At 33.1% G+C, this 17748-nt stretch overlaps 2 protein-coding genes across 4 annotated transcripts in view; one reads left to right on the forward strand and one right to left on the reverse strand.

Annotated features, from left to right (window-relative positions):
* Positions 1–261: 261 nt before the first annotated feature.
* The window catches only part of Tbc1d8b (TBC1 domain family member 8B), a 71961-nt gene continuing 54474 nt past the window's right edge, over positions 262–17748 (reverse strand). For 2 of the 3 annotated variants that reach the window (XM_020167186.2, XM_074064249.1), the window contains exons 13-21: positions 17447–17576; positions 16777–16875; positions 10527–10595; positions 10122–10362; positions 9320–9385; positions 7358–7441; positions 6168–6224; positions 4153–4250; positions 262–2586 (exon numbers count right to left, since the gene is read on the reverse strand). In XM_020167186.2, the coding sequence (XP_020022775.1) occupies positions 2191–2586; positions 4153–4250; positions 6168–6224; positions 7358–7441; positions 9320–9385; positions 10122–10362; positions 10527–10595; positions 16777–16875; positions 17447–17576 (1240 nt within the window). In that variant the 3' untranslated portion in view covers positions 262–2190. The remainder of the gene's footprint in view (positions 2587–4152; positions 4251–6167; positions 6225–7357; positions 7442–9319; positions 9386–10121; positions 10363–10526; positions 10596–16776; positions 16876–17446; positions 17577–17748) is intronic. The other variant, XM_074064248.1, reaches the window with a different exon arrangement.
* On the forward strand, positions 12655–15014 carry LOC141419788 (nudC domain-containing protein 2-like). Its single transcript, XM_074063473.1, has 2 exons — positions 12655–12669; positions 14579–15014. Exons 1-2 carry the CDS (start codon positions 12655–12657, stop codon positions 14861–14863), a joined length of 300 nt encoding a protein of 99 aa, XP_073919574.1. The 3' UTR covers positions 14864–15014.

The raw sequence follows: 17748 nt of genomic DNA on the forward strand, positions 1-17748 counted from the left end.
AGTCCATGTGATACTTACGTAAGCCACTTAATATCCAGTAATAAATATTTTCCTGCCTAAACTAATTAAGAGTGAATTCTGTTCTTTGCAACTGAACTTTAAACTGATATAGAAGGGAAATCCTCAAGTGGCATTTAAGAGTAAAAAATATATCAAAATAAACAATACTGATCTTTTTAAATAAACAATTTTTAATGTTTAATATAACAGATTTATAATATTTATTTATAAAGACAATTAAATCACCTTATAACATTTATGCATAAGGTATAATGAACTGGTTCAGTTTGACAAAACATAGGATTTTTAATATTAAGAACAACTCATTTACTTATCAAGGCAGCAACAACAAAACTATAATGTGTTCAGTTTATTTCTCCTGTGGACTCAGAAAATATTTTTTTCTTTTTAACTTGTATTTATTTGTGCAACTCAAAAATCTCTTTAAGTATTCACTTTTAATTAATGTAGGCTAAAATACAATTCTTAGTATTTTTCACTATTCTGACTTTAGAATATCAAATATTAATAACATATACTCTTAAGAAAGTACTATTTGTAAATATAACAGACAAAATATTTAACAAAGTGTGTGTAATAGTGCCTTTGTATATAAGCACAGACCATATGTCTTTCTAGATCTATTGTATTATAATTAATCATTGCACAATAGCAGATGTGTGATAGTTCATATAAACTATTAACTAAACTTTAAAATTTGGACATATTTCCAAATAATTTGAATAAAGGCATAGATGCTTATTTATCAACTATCTCTGTAAGTAGTAATTTCCTTGAAAAGACAAAGTGATCAAATCATCTTAAAGATGTTAACTAGTAAGTGTTTGGTCAAAACCAATTCAGGAGTTTGCAATTCTCAACTTGAAAATTCTCAAACTTCTTTGAAAACATATTCTATGGTGATAAAGCCCCCTGTGTTAGGTTTTGCTCACAGTAGATTCTTGCTAAAGGCTAACTGAGACAATTCCTTCTCAGAAAGGGTCACTATGAAGGACTTCTGACCATTCATTGTTTCACATCTAGAAAAGTCAAAGGACTTAAAACCAAAGTCTTCCGTAAAGAAAGAGGCTCAAAAAAAAAAAAAAAAAGAGGCTCCAATGGATCATTTCCTCCCTATTTCCTAAGTCAACTTCTTAATAAATTGTTCTTGTCAGAAATAGGGCAGAAGACTGGACAGGTGTGGTTTACTTATTTTGTTTTTAAAGTGCTAACAAAGTCCATTATATCTCTAAATGGACTTCATGTAATGACTGGACTATAAGCAGCATGAAATTCTATACATTACCGTGGCAGCAAATATCACATGTAAGTGCGGTTTATGTGCTTATCAGGCTATTACAACAATTCAAACTTAGTGTAACTATTCTTTCCAATCTAATGTAAATTAAAGCCTTACTGGTGAAAATTCAAAATCTAAAGCAATCACAAGCTACTCTGAGACTAATGCCACAAACAGCAGTGCTCTGAAGAATTTCTAGTAATTCTTCAGTCTAATAAGACTTATATGGCTAAATAAATTGTTTCTTAACCCTTTACAAAAGGCTGACTTTATCCAGATTAAATCTAAATCCAATGACTTTTTTCTTTATAGCTGCCCAGAGTTTTGAGTCCTTCATTTGTTTTTATCAGTACCAGAGTTAGCAGTGTGAGCCAGCAGCTTCTGAACCCCTCAAGTAGAGAGAATGCAGAAGTTACTGAAAAATCAATTTACTAGACTCCATGAATTTAACTTTAAAAAGTTAATAGTATTTCAGCTAGGTAACTTGAAAATGAGGGCCCCGAATGGCAGTCTCCTAGGTAATTAAGGATATGGATCTAAGAGTCCAGTTTTGTAAAGCATTTTTATAGAACTGAGGCAATATGGAGGTTTACTGACATGATATGTCAACATTACTAGTAAACATAACACCAACTTTTCAAAATCATAAGTAATTACATGTAAATAGCAGCACAATCTAGTAATTTCCTTACTAAAGATGATATGGTGGTGCCCTCTGGTGGTTGTATTGAGCATACTCCCCTGATACTACATATTTTGTGACATAAAAAAGTGTTTTTGAGAATATCACAGTTTGAGATCACCACAAAGGAATGAATCATTGTGCTTCTGAGTATTTCTCTCTCTCTCTCCAGGAATCTTGGTAAACTTGTCTATGCGAGGTGAAAAATTTATATCTTGGTTCTAAGCCTTAACTGAGAGGATTTTGCATTTTCTAGCTTAGCTTTTAAATCTGTGGGTCTCTCAAAAAACCTCACTAAGGCTGGTTCATTCAACAGAGATGCAAGAATCTGTTCAAATGCAAACGACCACTGAGGTTCCTCCCTCTGAGAGGAAGGGTCTTTCTCCACAGGACTCTCTGTTTTCCCCTGACTGGGTCCTCTAGAAGCACAGTCTGTAGCAGAGAAACTTTTGGCTGATGATGTAGGACTATGTAGTTTCCTTCCAACTTCTTCCATCCTTAGCAAAAGGCTGGTTACAACAGCAATGGCTTGATACAATGACTCTTCTTCGGGATCCTCATGAAATAAATTATAGAGGGTCTTTGAAAACTGAATAAATTGTGACTAGAAGACACAAATTGGAATTGACATTTTAATATTTGACTTAGCAAATATAAAGAGAATTTGGAATTTATAGCATATAATCCTCACCCTAGAACTGAATAATGAATCTTGGTCCTAGGAAGATGCATATGAACCATGGAAGAACATCTCCTTTAAGTCCTCCTGCATATATCCAGACCAATTCCTGGGCAATTTGCCTGCCAGTATTACTCCAATGCTATGTGGCACTTTTAATTAGGGAAAGTTTCATATTTCTTTACATGTAAATAATTAATTAATTAACCAGTTTTTAACAAAAGGATTAAGGACAAGTTCTACTTGATCTCCTCAAAGACCTAGAGTAGGCAGCTTAGCTAAAATGACTTCAATTTAGGTAAGGATGACTTCTGGAACCTATTTAATTGTACAAGGTTGCTCTAAGGAACCCATCTGGACATGCTTCTTGTTAAAGGCAGAGGTGGGCAAAAGTGGGAAGAAACTAGTTAGTCTACTAATTGCCACTAGATCATCCATAGACATTACTAGAAAAATTTATCAATATAAGAAAAGCAATTCCCTCAGGATAGGCAGGAAAAGAAAAGGTGACTAGGGGATTAGAATCTTTAGAGAGATGCATCTAATGGAGTTAGAAATATGAATATGAATTTCTAGAGGGGCACTTTGGCTTGGGAAGTACATTTTGGAGTTGTCCCTGTATTCATGGTTGTAAAGAAATGGCCAGAAATAAAAGGGACCTTAAGGTGAAAAAAAAAAAAAAGCAATTCCAACAAAAGAGTCCTGTAAGTCAATCATACAACCAGAAAAGTTTATCTGTAAACAAAAAGCAAATACAACAGATATACTTCATAAAATATATTGCAACAAATGCTTATTTTGTTCTTCATTAGTCTATAGTACTGTTCAGTTATAATTTTAGAATAATATCCCATATTGATTCACTTAAAAAGTATTTATTCAACTGTCAAATTACCTAGTCCATTGAGAAATACTAAGCTATTTCATAGTTCTCATTTTTGGTTATGCTTCGGAGATCCTTATTATCTGTATCAACTGGATTTTACTTTAAAAATATGAGAACATATTCTGACTGGATAGTGTATGAGAAAGAGATGAATTTAAAATTTGTGTCAACAGTGGTTTAAAGACTACTAATAGTAATGCCTGTGCAGGTTCAAATACAAGATCATTAGGCACCAAGATGTGACCTATTTTACTAATTTTTTATTCCCAGTAACTAGCAATGGGCTTGGCATTTAGTAGGCACTAAATAACCAGTTTACTGGGTAAATGATAATTTCAACTAATGCTGTAAATGTTATCTATTCATTTTTCTATAAGTACAAATTCATAGCAGAGGGACTATATAAAATACTAGATACATTTAAGTGTTTGAAGTAAAAAAAATTTGAAATATTGTTCTTTTGCTTGTGGTTATCTGAAACATACAAAGATAATTACACAGATTAACTATTTTTATAATAGTATGCTAGTTATTTTAAAGTTGGTTATGTCCATATTCACACAAAAAAGCAAGAACCTAGAATTTTCTATTTGAAAATACTGTACCTGATTCATTCTTGGTAAATGTTTTATGTTTTCTTCTTTTTTGAGAAGCTCATCTTGCCACTGATTTAGATATGCTTGAATATCAATTTTTCTTTTGCCTGAAAAGGAAAAGAAAGGGGAGTAAAACCATTTTGTAATGAATAGCCTACTATATTTATCCAAACCTCTAAAAGAACAATTATGATTGAAAGATATTTTGCTGAGATATAAGATTCTATCTCTTTTAATCCAGGAAAAGATGTGAATTCACTTTTGATCTCATTCATTTGCTCTCAGAATACCTCCTCCATTGCCATTTAGACTAAAATGTTTACTTTGGGAAAGTGGGGGAACAGGAAAACATGGGGAGGAGGGAGAAGGATATATTTAGATTAAAAAACAATTAATATACACTAATTCAAGAGTTTAGTCAACATTATATTGTGACTTTTAAGTAATTATTTAAGATTCCTTGAAAACTGGGTAAAAATACTGGGAAGATTATTATATTTAAATAGATCTTTAGCAATTAATTATTTTTTAGCTAAGTATTTTTCAAAAACACAAAAGAATGATGGGCTTTTGGGAGCAATTTCATGGGTTCTATCAAAATCTTAAATGTGTATACTATTTAATTTAGCATTCCTATACGTCTTTGAATTTATTCTACCCTAAAGAAATATTTGTAAAATTATCCTAAAATTTAAGTATAAAAAATCGTCTGTTTTGCTGAGTGCAGTGATGGCTCACACCTGTAATCCTAGCTACTTGGGAGACAGAGATTGGGAAGATTGCAGTTTGAGGCCAGCCTGGGCAAAAAGTTTGCAAGACCCCATCTGAACCCATGGCTGGGAGTGGTGGTATGTGCCTATCATCCTAGCTATGTGGGAAAGCAGAAACGGGAGGATCATAGTCCAGGCTTGTCAGGGCATAAAGCAAGACCCTATCTCAAAAATAACCAAGCAAAGAGGGATGACAGAGTGGTTCAGTGATAAAGCACCTGCCTAGCAAGCATGAGGCCCTGAGTTCAACCTCAAGTATTGCCAATTTTTTTTTTTCATTTTTCTTTTATTATTCATATGTGCATACAAGGCTTGGTTTATTTCTCCCCCCTGCCCCCAGCCAATTTTTTTTAATTGCAGCACAGCTTTCAATAAGAATAATTGGGAACAACCTAAATGCACATTAGTACTGGGCTACTTACTGAAATAAATTATGGTAAAACCAAACCATGAAATATTCTACATATTCTGCACCCATTAAAAAGCATAAGTGGAGTCTTTCCTCCCATTTCCTGCATGGGGAACAGGAAATATTTCTCCACTCCCATATTTTATCCTGTTGTACTAAAATAAATCCTTGCTAAAACTTCCAAGAACAAAAAAAGCATAAGGTAGATCCAAAAATATACTGACATGAAAAGTTGTCCACAATGTATCTCAAAATAAAAAAAGCAAACTGTAGAATATTATTCATGGAATATTTACTTTTTTAAAATGTCTACATAAGTTTATGCATCTACAGAAACAAGTCTGGAAAGGATAATAGTCAAAAATATTTTCAACTTTTACTTTTGGGTGGGGATGAGTTGGGGTACAAGGACTATGTATTGTCTGAATTTCTGTTATGAAGATTATTATTTTTGTAATAGATAATCAAAATACACGTGATCAAAAGAAATATGGGCTACTTACCAATTAGTACATTTTAATTTTTATAACTTTGAGAGTAAAGCATCGTGAGAAAATAAAATTTTAAACTTACACAAAGGAACTGAATGAGTTCTCAGGACAAATCTGTAGCCCAAGCACAGCAATAATAAACAACAAAAAGAGGAATCTACTCTCCCATCTTTACAGTTATGCCTTTTTACAAAAGCAATAATTCAAATCAGGCGTGATGGTGCATGCCTGTAATCCCAGCACTCATGAGGCAAAGGCAGGAGTATTTTGAGTTTGAAGCCAGCTATGGTTACATAGCCAGAGTGTGTCTAAAAAAAATAATTTAATAAACAAAATGACATTCCTAGATCATACCTTTTTTAGGACTATTTTTCCCTGATTCTGCTTCCTTCTCATTTGCAGACTTGGAAACTAAGGGAAAGGAAGGCAAGTACACATTGTACATTATTTAACAAGTGTGTTCTAAAAGTAAAAAATGCATACAAAGACTTAAAAGCACATATTATTTTCTTTGATTCAGCAAGCCCTGACCTGTTATTAGAAGACAAAGTAGTAAACAACCTCCATAGTGGAAAGACAATGAGGAAACATATTAAAAAAATCCTAGAAGAAAGTATATCAAACATTTATTTATGGGTGGTATTTTCTTCTTTGTGATTTGTTTCAAACTAAGTTGTATTTCTTTTATTATCAGTAAAAATAAAACACACACATACTGCAAGTCAGAAGAATGAGCTACAAGTCCTGAGTGTGGCAATAACTCATTATGAACCTTGTACAAATCACTTCTCCTTGGGCCTCAGTGCCCTTCTGTATAAAATGGATGGACTTAACCAACTACATGATTTGTAAGGTCTCTTTAATGCTCACTCTAACATGCGTATATCAATCAGAACTCATCCCTCTGTAACACAGTATGTATTTATGAAAATGAAGCAGATGACACACAAATAAGCTCATATTACTTCCAAAGTTTGTCTGGGGGACAGACTTATCTCTGTATTTTATACTTTCAGTGATTTATAGTGAGTATTCACTTTCTGAATAATAGCTATGACTGTTCATCATCAAAGATTCTATCATCTTCATTGTACTTTACCAAGGCATGAAAACAGTCTGGTACAGCTTAGAAATTTCTTTCATATAATTACAAACTAAATACATGTCCTTTTTAATTCTCCAATGAACAAGAATTTTCAGAAATCAATGCCACTAAATGCATTTTGGTTAACCAGTCAACTATTTACAGAGTATGCTAAGTGCTATGGTAGTACAAAAGAATAAAAGGTATAACAAACCCACATTTTACTCATCGTAGCTGGGTAAAGAATATCTAAACCAGGAAGATCTTTACAAGTATCTAATCATCAGGACAGTTAACCTAGCTGGGCTTGATGGCATATGCCTGCAGTCCAGCTACTTGGGCAACTGAAGCAGGAGGATCACTAAAGTGTAGGCATTTGAGGCCAGCCTAAACAACACATTGAGATCCCATCTCAAAACAACAGCAGCAGCAGTAGTTAAACTTTTAGACAAATATTTACCATGAAGCTGACTGAAATAAAGTAATTCTTCTGTGGAAAGTTCATCTCCTTTTGAAGAATCTTTAGCTATCACTTCGGTATAAGCTGAAAGCAGACAACCCAAATTGTTAGGTATGTATGGAAGCAGAAGTAAACAAAAGGTTATATATAAGAAAAATGTAAGTGTTACGTGTGGCATTTCAGTAATCCTAGATACTGAGGAGTTACAGATTGGGAGGATCGCTGTTCAAGCCCAGCCTGGGCAAAAAGTTCTCAAAACCCCATCTCAGCCAATAAAAAAAGCTGGGTGTGATGGCTTATTCCTGTCATCCCAGCTATGTGGGAAGAATAAATAGGAACACTGTGGTCCAGGCCAGCCTGAGGAAAAATGTGAGACCTTATCCCCAAAATAACTAAAGCAAAAAGGGCTGGAGGCATGGTTCAAGTGGTAGAGCACCTGCCTAGAAAGTGCAAGGCCCTGAGTTCAACCTCCAGTACCACTGAAAACAAAAAAGGAAAAACATGTGGAAGTGACATTGCTCTAATGTATAGTAAATAACAAGATGTATTTCAGTTCTATTATTTCTTCTACTTGCTTTTTAATGATTTCCTGAGAGACATTACCAGCTGAAATATGAAAATATGACATTTGGAAATCTCTGAACATGTGATCGCTGCCATTTCTCTGCTTTACTTCCCACCTGTGCCTTAACTGGTACATAATGCTTTTCCCACTTTCGAGTCCTTTACTGACACATCTAACAGATGGAAGTATTGAACATTTCAATGGCAACCTAACTTGACAACAGAAACTCCTTTTATAATTAGGTGATTAGGTGTTTTTTTGTTTTTAATACTATTTGTGATTTATATAAAGGGTTAAAGATAGCTTTTAGTTTGTTGGTCTGTTAAAGAATGATTCCTGGCTAACCTGAAAAGACTTTAGAAGAGATCTTAGGTGTAGCTTTAGATAAATTATAAGGTGATGTCCATTTTTGTGATTATCCTATCTTAAGCTACTTCTTCCAATGTTCCTTCAGTTTAAAGCCCAAGACTATTTTCTTTAAGTAGGATGTAATACTCTGGTTTCTCTTTGGATCATATAAATCTTTTGCCTTTTAAGTAGGGATGCCTGAGAAAAACACCCTCTTAAGATCAGTGCGAGGAACTTACCTAAACTGGAATGGGTGGGAACTTTGAGGAAGTATGTTAGAATAGAAAGAAAATTGAACTTGGAGTCAGACAGACCTCAGTTTGAATCCCAGCTATGTATTTATCAGCTATGTGATCTGTGGCAAATAATCTAATCCTTCCAACTCTCAGTTTTCTTATCGCCAGAATTTGAAGGATAATATCACCTTTCAGGGATACTGTGACACATATAAAGCAAATGTCTAGACATAGCAAGTGTTCAATAAATGGTAGCTGCTTTTTTGCTTCTTCTTCCAAATATTTAATATCTCTGCTGCCCGATCCCATTTTTTTCTGAATGATTTATAGTATTTTTCAAGTTCAGTAGTTTGTCTAAAGTTAATCTCTATTGTAATGACAATAACAAGAACAAAAAATTCAACATTATACCAATATACAAATGATAGGGGCTGGGCCCAGGCCTGTAATCCAAGCACTTGGGAGACTGAGACAGGAGGATTGACATTCAAGGGCAGCCTGGGTGACACAGTGAGAACTTGTCCCAAAACCAAAACCAAAAGATATGCTATGCTCTTCTTATATGCAAACTGACTGACCAATATTAGAATGGAAACTTGTGGACCCATTTGTTATACAGAATCTCTTATATAGATTTCACTGTATCTATGTATATCAACAAAAGTAGTGGTAATGTGATTTCAGGGCCACAATGAAATAATGGTCTTATATTAAAATTATGTTATCTGTTGAAATGGAATGATATCTATAATTACATTTTTTAAAATGGAATGAACTCTTACAATATATCATCAAAGGTGGTCAAATTCTTACCTGGAGGAATATGCAGCTTAAAAAGCAGCTTAAGCTTTTCAGTAAAACTTCCATTGTACATTATATCTGTTCAATAAAATTCAATTGGAAATAATCATGTATCCAAAAAACATTGACTCAATTGCAGCAAAGCAGATTAAGATACAGTACTAGCCAGGAATTGGGATTTAGAAATGTTCTGTTACTTAAGCTAACAAACAACCACTCAGTCGGCTAGATTTTTTTCTTTCAAGTATATAAGTAAAATACTCTCTCAGAGGATACTCTCTATCTCTTTCCCCAACCTCAGATTTCTTTTTCTCTTTTGAGTGAATGAGGCCTTTGGCCTCATTTGAAGAAAGACTTGCTCTTCAAGGAGCAATCTGTAAAAAGAAAGCATTTCTGGGGAGCCTAGAAAATCAAAAGAGCAATATTTACAGGCACAACATAATTACAACATGTTTGTTGGATATTTCTCTACTACTTTTCTAGGCTATGTGTTTGGGTTTTTACTCCAGGGGAAAGTCCATCTGTTGTATTCATGTACTGGAGTGTGGAAAAATCAGGACATTCTCTTCCTTCATGTTTACCATTAAATCATCTACATCTAAATAGTTTACCTTTTCAGAGGGTTGGGGCAATATGAGATCAATATACTTAGTTTTAGCAACAAACACAGAAAAATGTTCAGTGATTACTAAAGCTGGAGACATTGTAACCCAGGGTGATATAATCTGACTGAACTGGCAATAATAGGCAGTACTAAATATTTCTAAGGGTACATTTATTTTTTGATTTGAAAAGTTATTGGACATCAGCCTACCAATTACAGAGGAGAATTCTTTGAAGTTTATAAGGCAATCAGAGTTTTCATCTAACAATCTGAATGTCCACAAAGCTAGTGAGTCTCTGTTTGCAGAATGAGCCCAGGGACTCAGCAAGTGATACAACACTCTGAACTGCTGGCAGTCGATCTGATACTGTTCCAAATATGGCAGGCTGGGGTCATGGTACTTCAATCCTGGACAACTCAAACACCAATAACAAGATAGGAATAGTTCTTTCTATTAAAACAAATAGAAAGGAAAGTCATTAAATCAGAAAAAAGTGATTGTAAAAGATTTTTTCTTTTAAACATGTCTGCTAAAAAATCAAAATATTAAACAGTAGTTGTGATAAAATTTTGCTAAAAGAGCATTATTTTTCATTTAAAGAAGAACAACAGTACCTTAAAGATGACATAAAGTTGATCCAATTCATAAAGGCTGAATTTCACATCTTGTGATACAACACGCAACTTTAAAAAGATTAAAAACAATTTAGAGTTTAGAATTTAACATTTTAGTACAGAAACGCTTGAATCCACCTGAACATCCCTCTGCCAGAAGAAAATATTTTTCTTTAAATTTTCTAGAGAAATAATAAAGGTAAATATACCATTTTACCCCCTTAAAAAGTTGTACAGAGATGGTAGTTCAATTCTACCCTTCTATGTACTTTGCCAGCCAATTGTTCATATCCAGAAACCATTGCCAAAGGATAACCACTTACTGTCTATAAACATAAGCAACAGTATTCTAGGTCTCATTCCTTATATTACTCTCTTGCCACATAAGCAATTTGTCAAGTCATCAAGTGAGTTTGTCATTAAATACTTCAAAGGCATCAGGGGATATGCATTCCCCTTTATGCTAAAAAATATAATACAAGAAATAATAAGCTTAGAAAATGCATGATTTTATCCTGCTCTATGAAGAATAAGCATTAATGGTACAAACTTTATAGAATTTGAGAAATTTAAAAGGATAAAGAGAAGAGCTATGATTAGTAAAACAAAACCTTTTAACCTCTCCTAGCAGACTCAACAAATAAAATGAAGAGTGAGTTAATTGAAAAAATAAATCAAATAGACAAATCCTGGCAAGTATTATTAAAAAATCACAAATATGAGTTCCAACTCCATTGCCACAAAACTCCACAAACATCATTGGGAAGAAAAGGACAATATAAGCATAGTTATGAAGGTCACTGAAAGTGACAGCCCATAGAAGGCAGCATTAAATGTCTGCTGAATGAGTTCCATAAGCTTTAGATAAATATATCTGAAATTATAGATAATTTCCTTGGAAAATATAAATAACCAAATTTAACTCAGAGCAAGAAAATTTGAATACATAGAACTGAAAAGGTAACAAAAGGTCTATCTTCCACCTAAAGGCAATAGACACAGAAGGTTTTATAGGCTTATTTTCTTAAACCTTCAGGTAATAGATAATTCCTATGTGATCTAAACTATTTCAGAGCATAGAAAAATAATTCATTCTATAACATAAGCACAACTTATATGAAAACTTAAGTTAGCACTTACAAAAAAGAAATCTTGAAATCTATGTCTCTTTAATAGATGCAAAGAACCTAGCTAAACTATTTAGCAAAATGCTCAAAGCAGAATGTTAAAGTAATAATAATATATTACAGTCATTATAAGATTCATTTCAAGAATGTAATGTAAATCTAAAATAAGGAATCTCAAGATATAAGAAAGTCATTTGATCAAAGTTAACAATCTTTTTTTTTTTTTGTGGCGATACTGGTGATTGAACTCAGGGCATTCACCTTGAACCACTCCAGCAGCCCTTTTTTTGTGATGGGTATTTTAAAGATAGGGTCTCGTGAACTATTTGCCCAGTGCATGCGATTCTCCTGATCTCTGCCTCCCGAGTAGCTAAGATTATAGGCGTGAGTCACCAGCACCTGGCAACACTCAATCTTAATTAAAAAAAAATCCTAAACCTCTTAAGCTAGAAACTGAATAAAACTTCCTCTACTGCAAAGATGTAATGTATTTCGATATTGTTGACTATCATTCTCTTTTCCTTTCCCTCCTGTCCCGAGTTCCATATTACAAACTATTCCATATTCCACTATTGTAAACATTTTCTACATATATTTGTATTATGATTATGTTTGTTTTTGTATACATGTTTATCTTTTGGATCTATCTTCCACAAATTAGAGAAAACATGTGGCCTTTGTCTTTCTGAACCTGGCTTACTTCACTTAACATGATGTCTTCCAATTCTATCCACTTACCTGCAAACCACATGGTTTCATTTATCCTTATGGCTGAATAAAACTGATATGTATTGAAAGCTGTTGAATAATGGGGGGATGGGAGGGAAGGGGTAAGGGAGAGTAACAGAAGGGGTTGAACTGACCAAAGTAAAGTATACTCACAGGGAGGGTACTTCGAGAAACCCCTTTGAATATTGACTTTGTAATTAATAAGGAAAGACACGACTATAAATTAGGTATAGTGTGTTTATGTGTGCATGGGGTACTTGTGTGTGGGATGAATGGAGGAGATGAAAGTGAGGGAATATGGTTGATGGGCTTCATATACATATATGAAATAGAACTATGAAACCTCTTATAGTTGCCATAAATGGGGTGGGGAGGGAGATGGTGGGAGCAAAAAAATAAATTTGGCTTTGAATCATAAAAAAACAGAAAAACTTTCTGAATTTGATAAAAGCCCTCCTTCAGAAATCAATAGCAACAAAATGCTAGAGACATTCCTATTAAATTCAGGAATAAGGTGAAGGAGCTTACTTCTGTTGCTATTATTCAATACTTCTCTGAAGATCTTATCTCATGCAGTAACATGCAAAAAAGGAAAAGAGGTATAAATAATAGGAATGATCAAAGTATAATACTGGAAATGATATGGGTCTATTTAGAAAACTGAGAAAGCCAACTAAAAATATTACAATTAATGAGAGTTGGTATTGTGGCCACTCAGAAAACCAACATGCCCAAATCAATAGTTTTTACATATATCACAACACAAAATTAGACAATCTAAAGGGAAAGAAGATCTCATTCATTTTAGCTTCAAAATCATGAAATACACAGGAGTACACTAAGTGTTTGAGATCTACATGATGAAAACTGGAAGTTCTTGCTAAAGAACATTGAAAAAGACAGATAATTACAATGGATATTAAAAAGAAAATTTAAAAGCCTTACAAGATTTTGAAATGTGCTATAAAGCCACAGTAATTAAACTCAGTTTGATATTGAAGTCCAGAAATACATTCAGGTATGTATTCAATATTGTAAGAACTTTTGTAAATGTCACACTGTACCCCCAGTACAATAATATAATTAAAAAGTAATTTAGAAAAGGGAAAAAGTAGAATACAATGAGGATGTACTCATTAATAAATGTTTTTCAGACAATGGGTGATTTCAGTTGGAAAAAAAATTAACATTTAAGTCCTATCTCATACTACAAACATAAAACATATGCTAGGTATATTAAAGATTTAAATGTTTAAAAAGTAATACTGGCACTACAAGCCTATAAGAGAAAGCATGTTATAATTTATGTCATTTTAAAAATAGGGAAAGCCTTCATAAATTTGACATGAAACCCAAGTACTATGTAAGAAAAAAGAGAAAGACTTGACTGCATAAAAATTTGTAACATGTACATGCTGAAAGATACCATAAAAATAATGAAAGATAAAAAGACTAGTAGAAATATTTGGCCACAATTACAACTAACAAAGAATGAATACCACCAACAATCAAAGAGCTCTCATAAATCACTAAGAAGAAAATAGAAAAATGGGCAAATGGTACAAACAGGCAAGCAAGAAAAGAAATAAAAAGGTTAATAAATATAATCATTAAAAAGAAACAAAATAACATTTGATTTTTAATATATCAAAATTGGCACCAACTAAAGATTTTAGTATCTGGTGTGGAAAAAAAGACATTCCTATTCACTTTTGGTGGGATTATAATTTGGTGGGATTATCATTTGGTTCAAATCTTTGAGGACAATTTGGCAGGCCCTATCAAATTTTAGATGGTCATACCCTTTTATCCAGTTTCCACTTTCAGGAATATATCTTACAGAAATACTCTTGCAAAGAATATGTGTAAAAGAATGTTTACACAAAGTATTATTTGTAAGAACAAAAGATGCAAACATATTAAATGTGCATCAACAGTCAATAGCTAAATAAATTATAGCATTATTCATACCATGCACACTACTTAGTACAGTAAGAAGAGTAAGTCAGATTTATATGGACTGATATGCAATGACCATGATATATTTTTGGGTAACAAAAGTTGCAGAACAGTGACTGATATGATATATGATCACATTTAAAAAAAACTATATGGGTAATTTGTGTAGGAGCAGCATCTGCGCAAGCGCACCTTGCAACTGGTGAGTTCCAGATCTTTCATTTTGGCGTCATATAGGGCAAACTCTTTGATTCTACAACAGATGATGAGGGAACGTGGACTTTGGAAGATAGGAAAATGGTCCACATTGTTCTTACAAAGATAAAGAGAGATGCAGCAAATTGCTGGACTTCTCTTCTAGAATCTGAATATGCAGCTGACCCTTGGGTACAAGACCAAATGCAGAGAAAACTAACGTTAGAGAGATTTCAGAAAGAAAATCCTGGTTTTGACTTCAGTGGAGCAGAAATCTCAGGAAACTACACAAAAGGTGGACCAGATTTCTCAAACCTTGAGAAATAACTCAAGAACTGCTGTTCTTTTTTTTAGCTACATTCTGTGGATCCTTGCAGATGTTGCCAACCTAATCCAAGCATCAGATCATGTGGTAGAAGAGAAACAGGATGTCTACAGTTAACAATTGCAAAATATATTTAAATATGGTTCTAAAAACTGCATTCAAATATGATTTACATAGGACACATGTGCCATGGAACTGTTCTATGGATATGTGGTAATCTTTTTTTGGACTTACTTTTGCTCAGCATGAAGTTTTATATGCTGCATTTTACTGATTTCATATTTAATTGTATTTTTACTACAAAAAACACAACAGATCATATGATATGAAGGGTGCCTTCAGGGAAAATTAAGTTTATCTTTTGGTAAGTGTGATGCAGGAATAATGTTCAGTAAACTTTTCTAAATAGGAATTGTGTACCACTTCGTCTGTGTACCCCGGATCACACAAGGAAACTGTAATACTGAAAACAATTTAAAGAAAGGAAAACAATTCACAAAGATATTTTGGGTAAATTAATGTTGAACGTTAATGAAAATTCTTAATTAGTATATTATTCCTTATGGGATTACTTTATGTCGAGAAATTGGGAGTGATTAGAAGCCTAACCATATGAGTGAATTAATACAAAAGGAAGCAGCTAAGTGAACATGGTTATTGGTGTGCCCTTTGTGATTGGCAGAGAGCAAGTTCACGTCACTGATTATAAGTCAGTGACATCATTGTGATGTTAGTGATCCAAACATACAGATGGAAATTATCTACTGAAGTTTTTGTTCACTCATTTTATGTCTTTTTGAATTCTCAAATAAAATAATCTCAAATGTATAGAAAACTTACAAGTGAAGTTTATAGAATATTTTTTCCTTCCAAACCGTTTGTGAATAAATTGAAGATACACACCAAAAAAAAAAAAACAAAAAAACCAAAACCAAAAAAAAAACAAAACCTATATGCTCACTCCCCAACAATGTACTCATTTAAGTGTGTTAGTACAAAGAAAAAGGATCTGGAAGGATACATACCAAATCATTTTTAAGATGTTTACTCCTGGGCTAGGAAACCTTTACTTTTTATATTTCTGTAATACTTAAATTATTTACAATAAAACATGTAAAACTTCACTACATTTAAAACACATGTAAAAACTAAAACAAGAGGGCTCTATATTAACTACGTCACAGTAACAACACTGAATTATTTAATTGAAATCTAAACCTGGAATCTCCAGAAATGTTAATCTTCCTAGATTGTATTTCTGAGGACCTGGTGTTTAAGCAAGCAGGTTTACAAAACAAATGCTCATGATAAAAGATCAAAGACACAGAAGAATATAAACAGCAGGGTAAAATTCTCCTCCCTTTGACCAGTCATCTATTCATCTGATTGATCAAAGGAAATCAATATTATCAGCTTTATATGGACCCATCTAAATGAGTATTTAAATCATTTTATAGGCTTTTCACTTTATCTTAGGTATCCAAGGAAAATACTTATTAGCAGCACTATTATGCTGATCAGCTCTTCTTATTGAAGCAGCACATCATAAATGTGTTATGTTTAAATGCCTGTATCATAGCAGTCGGTATTATGCTGCAGTGGTGTTGAAGGTCAAATAATATAAAACATGTTGGAGTAAGCAACATAATTCAGCCAGAAGAAAATATTTCCTCTAAAAAAATTACAGCAAGCAAAATCTTACAAGAATCTAGCTCCAAAGTTTAGTTCTTTTCATTTTATTCATATGGAATGATAATTTTTTGGCAGTACTGGGATGTGAACTCAGGGCTTCACGCTTGCTAGGCAGGTGCTTTCCCAATTGAGTGTCACCTCCAGCCTATATGGAATGATACTTTCTAAAGGAAGTTAAACAGAAGTTAATCAACTAGTTTTCTCCCATTGGGTGGATACTCACCACATTTTGTTTTGTTGTTTCCTCTAGGGTTTGTATCACATATAATCTATTTCGACAGCGCATGGTATGTATATCTTCATAACGAATATTACCGTATTTCTGCAAGAAATGATTTTGGTACTCATTCATAATAAATATCTACTTTTCTTACAACTGAATTTCATCAGACTTAATTCTCAGAGGCCTTGGTTCTATTTCTAGCTATTTTCCTGACTTGTTTAGTGATTTTGCACTTTTTTTCCTCCTACATTTCAGTTTGTGTGTATATATATATATATATATATATGTATGTATGTATGTATGTATGTATCCACACACACGTGGAGAAAATTCCATCTACTATGTGTCTAGACTAAGTATAAGAACATTGGTAAAATTCTTAGCCTCTAAGAACAGAATCATTTTCAACTTTGTTTTTTACAGTGGTACATGTTTACACATGGTCATGATTTGTGAAAGCAAACAAATTTAGTTTCATTTAATGAAAAGCAAATTGAGGCAGAGGTTATATGACTTAGGACCAATTCACAAAACTCATTTTAAAGTGAAGATGGAGTTTAAATTATATCTTGTATTATTATCTTAGTCTTAATATACCACTAGAGATATAACTACAGTATCAATCACTTAAAATATGCTATGTAATTATATTTATGGTATAAAAACTTACCTCATTGGACTCTCTAATCAAATCTGTAATATCCACTCTAATATGATTGCTTTTTCCATCACTCATATTTGAACCCTGCTGAACACTTGAAGGCAATGGACTATCCTTATTAATGACATTGTCAAAGAACCTATCCAAAAGTGATAGTAATATAAGAATTAATACAATGATAATTGTAGAAGTAGAGAACATGACAGCTAATTTCTTTGTAGTTAGTCAGAGGTTAATTTCAATGGTTGGGAATTAGAAGACATGGGTGGGAGGAATAGGACAGAGATGAAATCACTTTGGGTTGGGGAAGG

This window comes from Castor canadensis, chromosome X (genome assembly GCF_047511655.1).
Source record: "Castor canadensis chromosome X, mCasCan1.hap1v2, whole genome shotgun sequence".
Taxonomy (NCBI): Eukaryota; Metazoa; Chordata; class Mammalia; order Rodentia; family Castoridae; genus Castor; species Castor canadensis.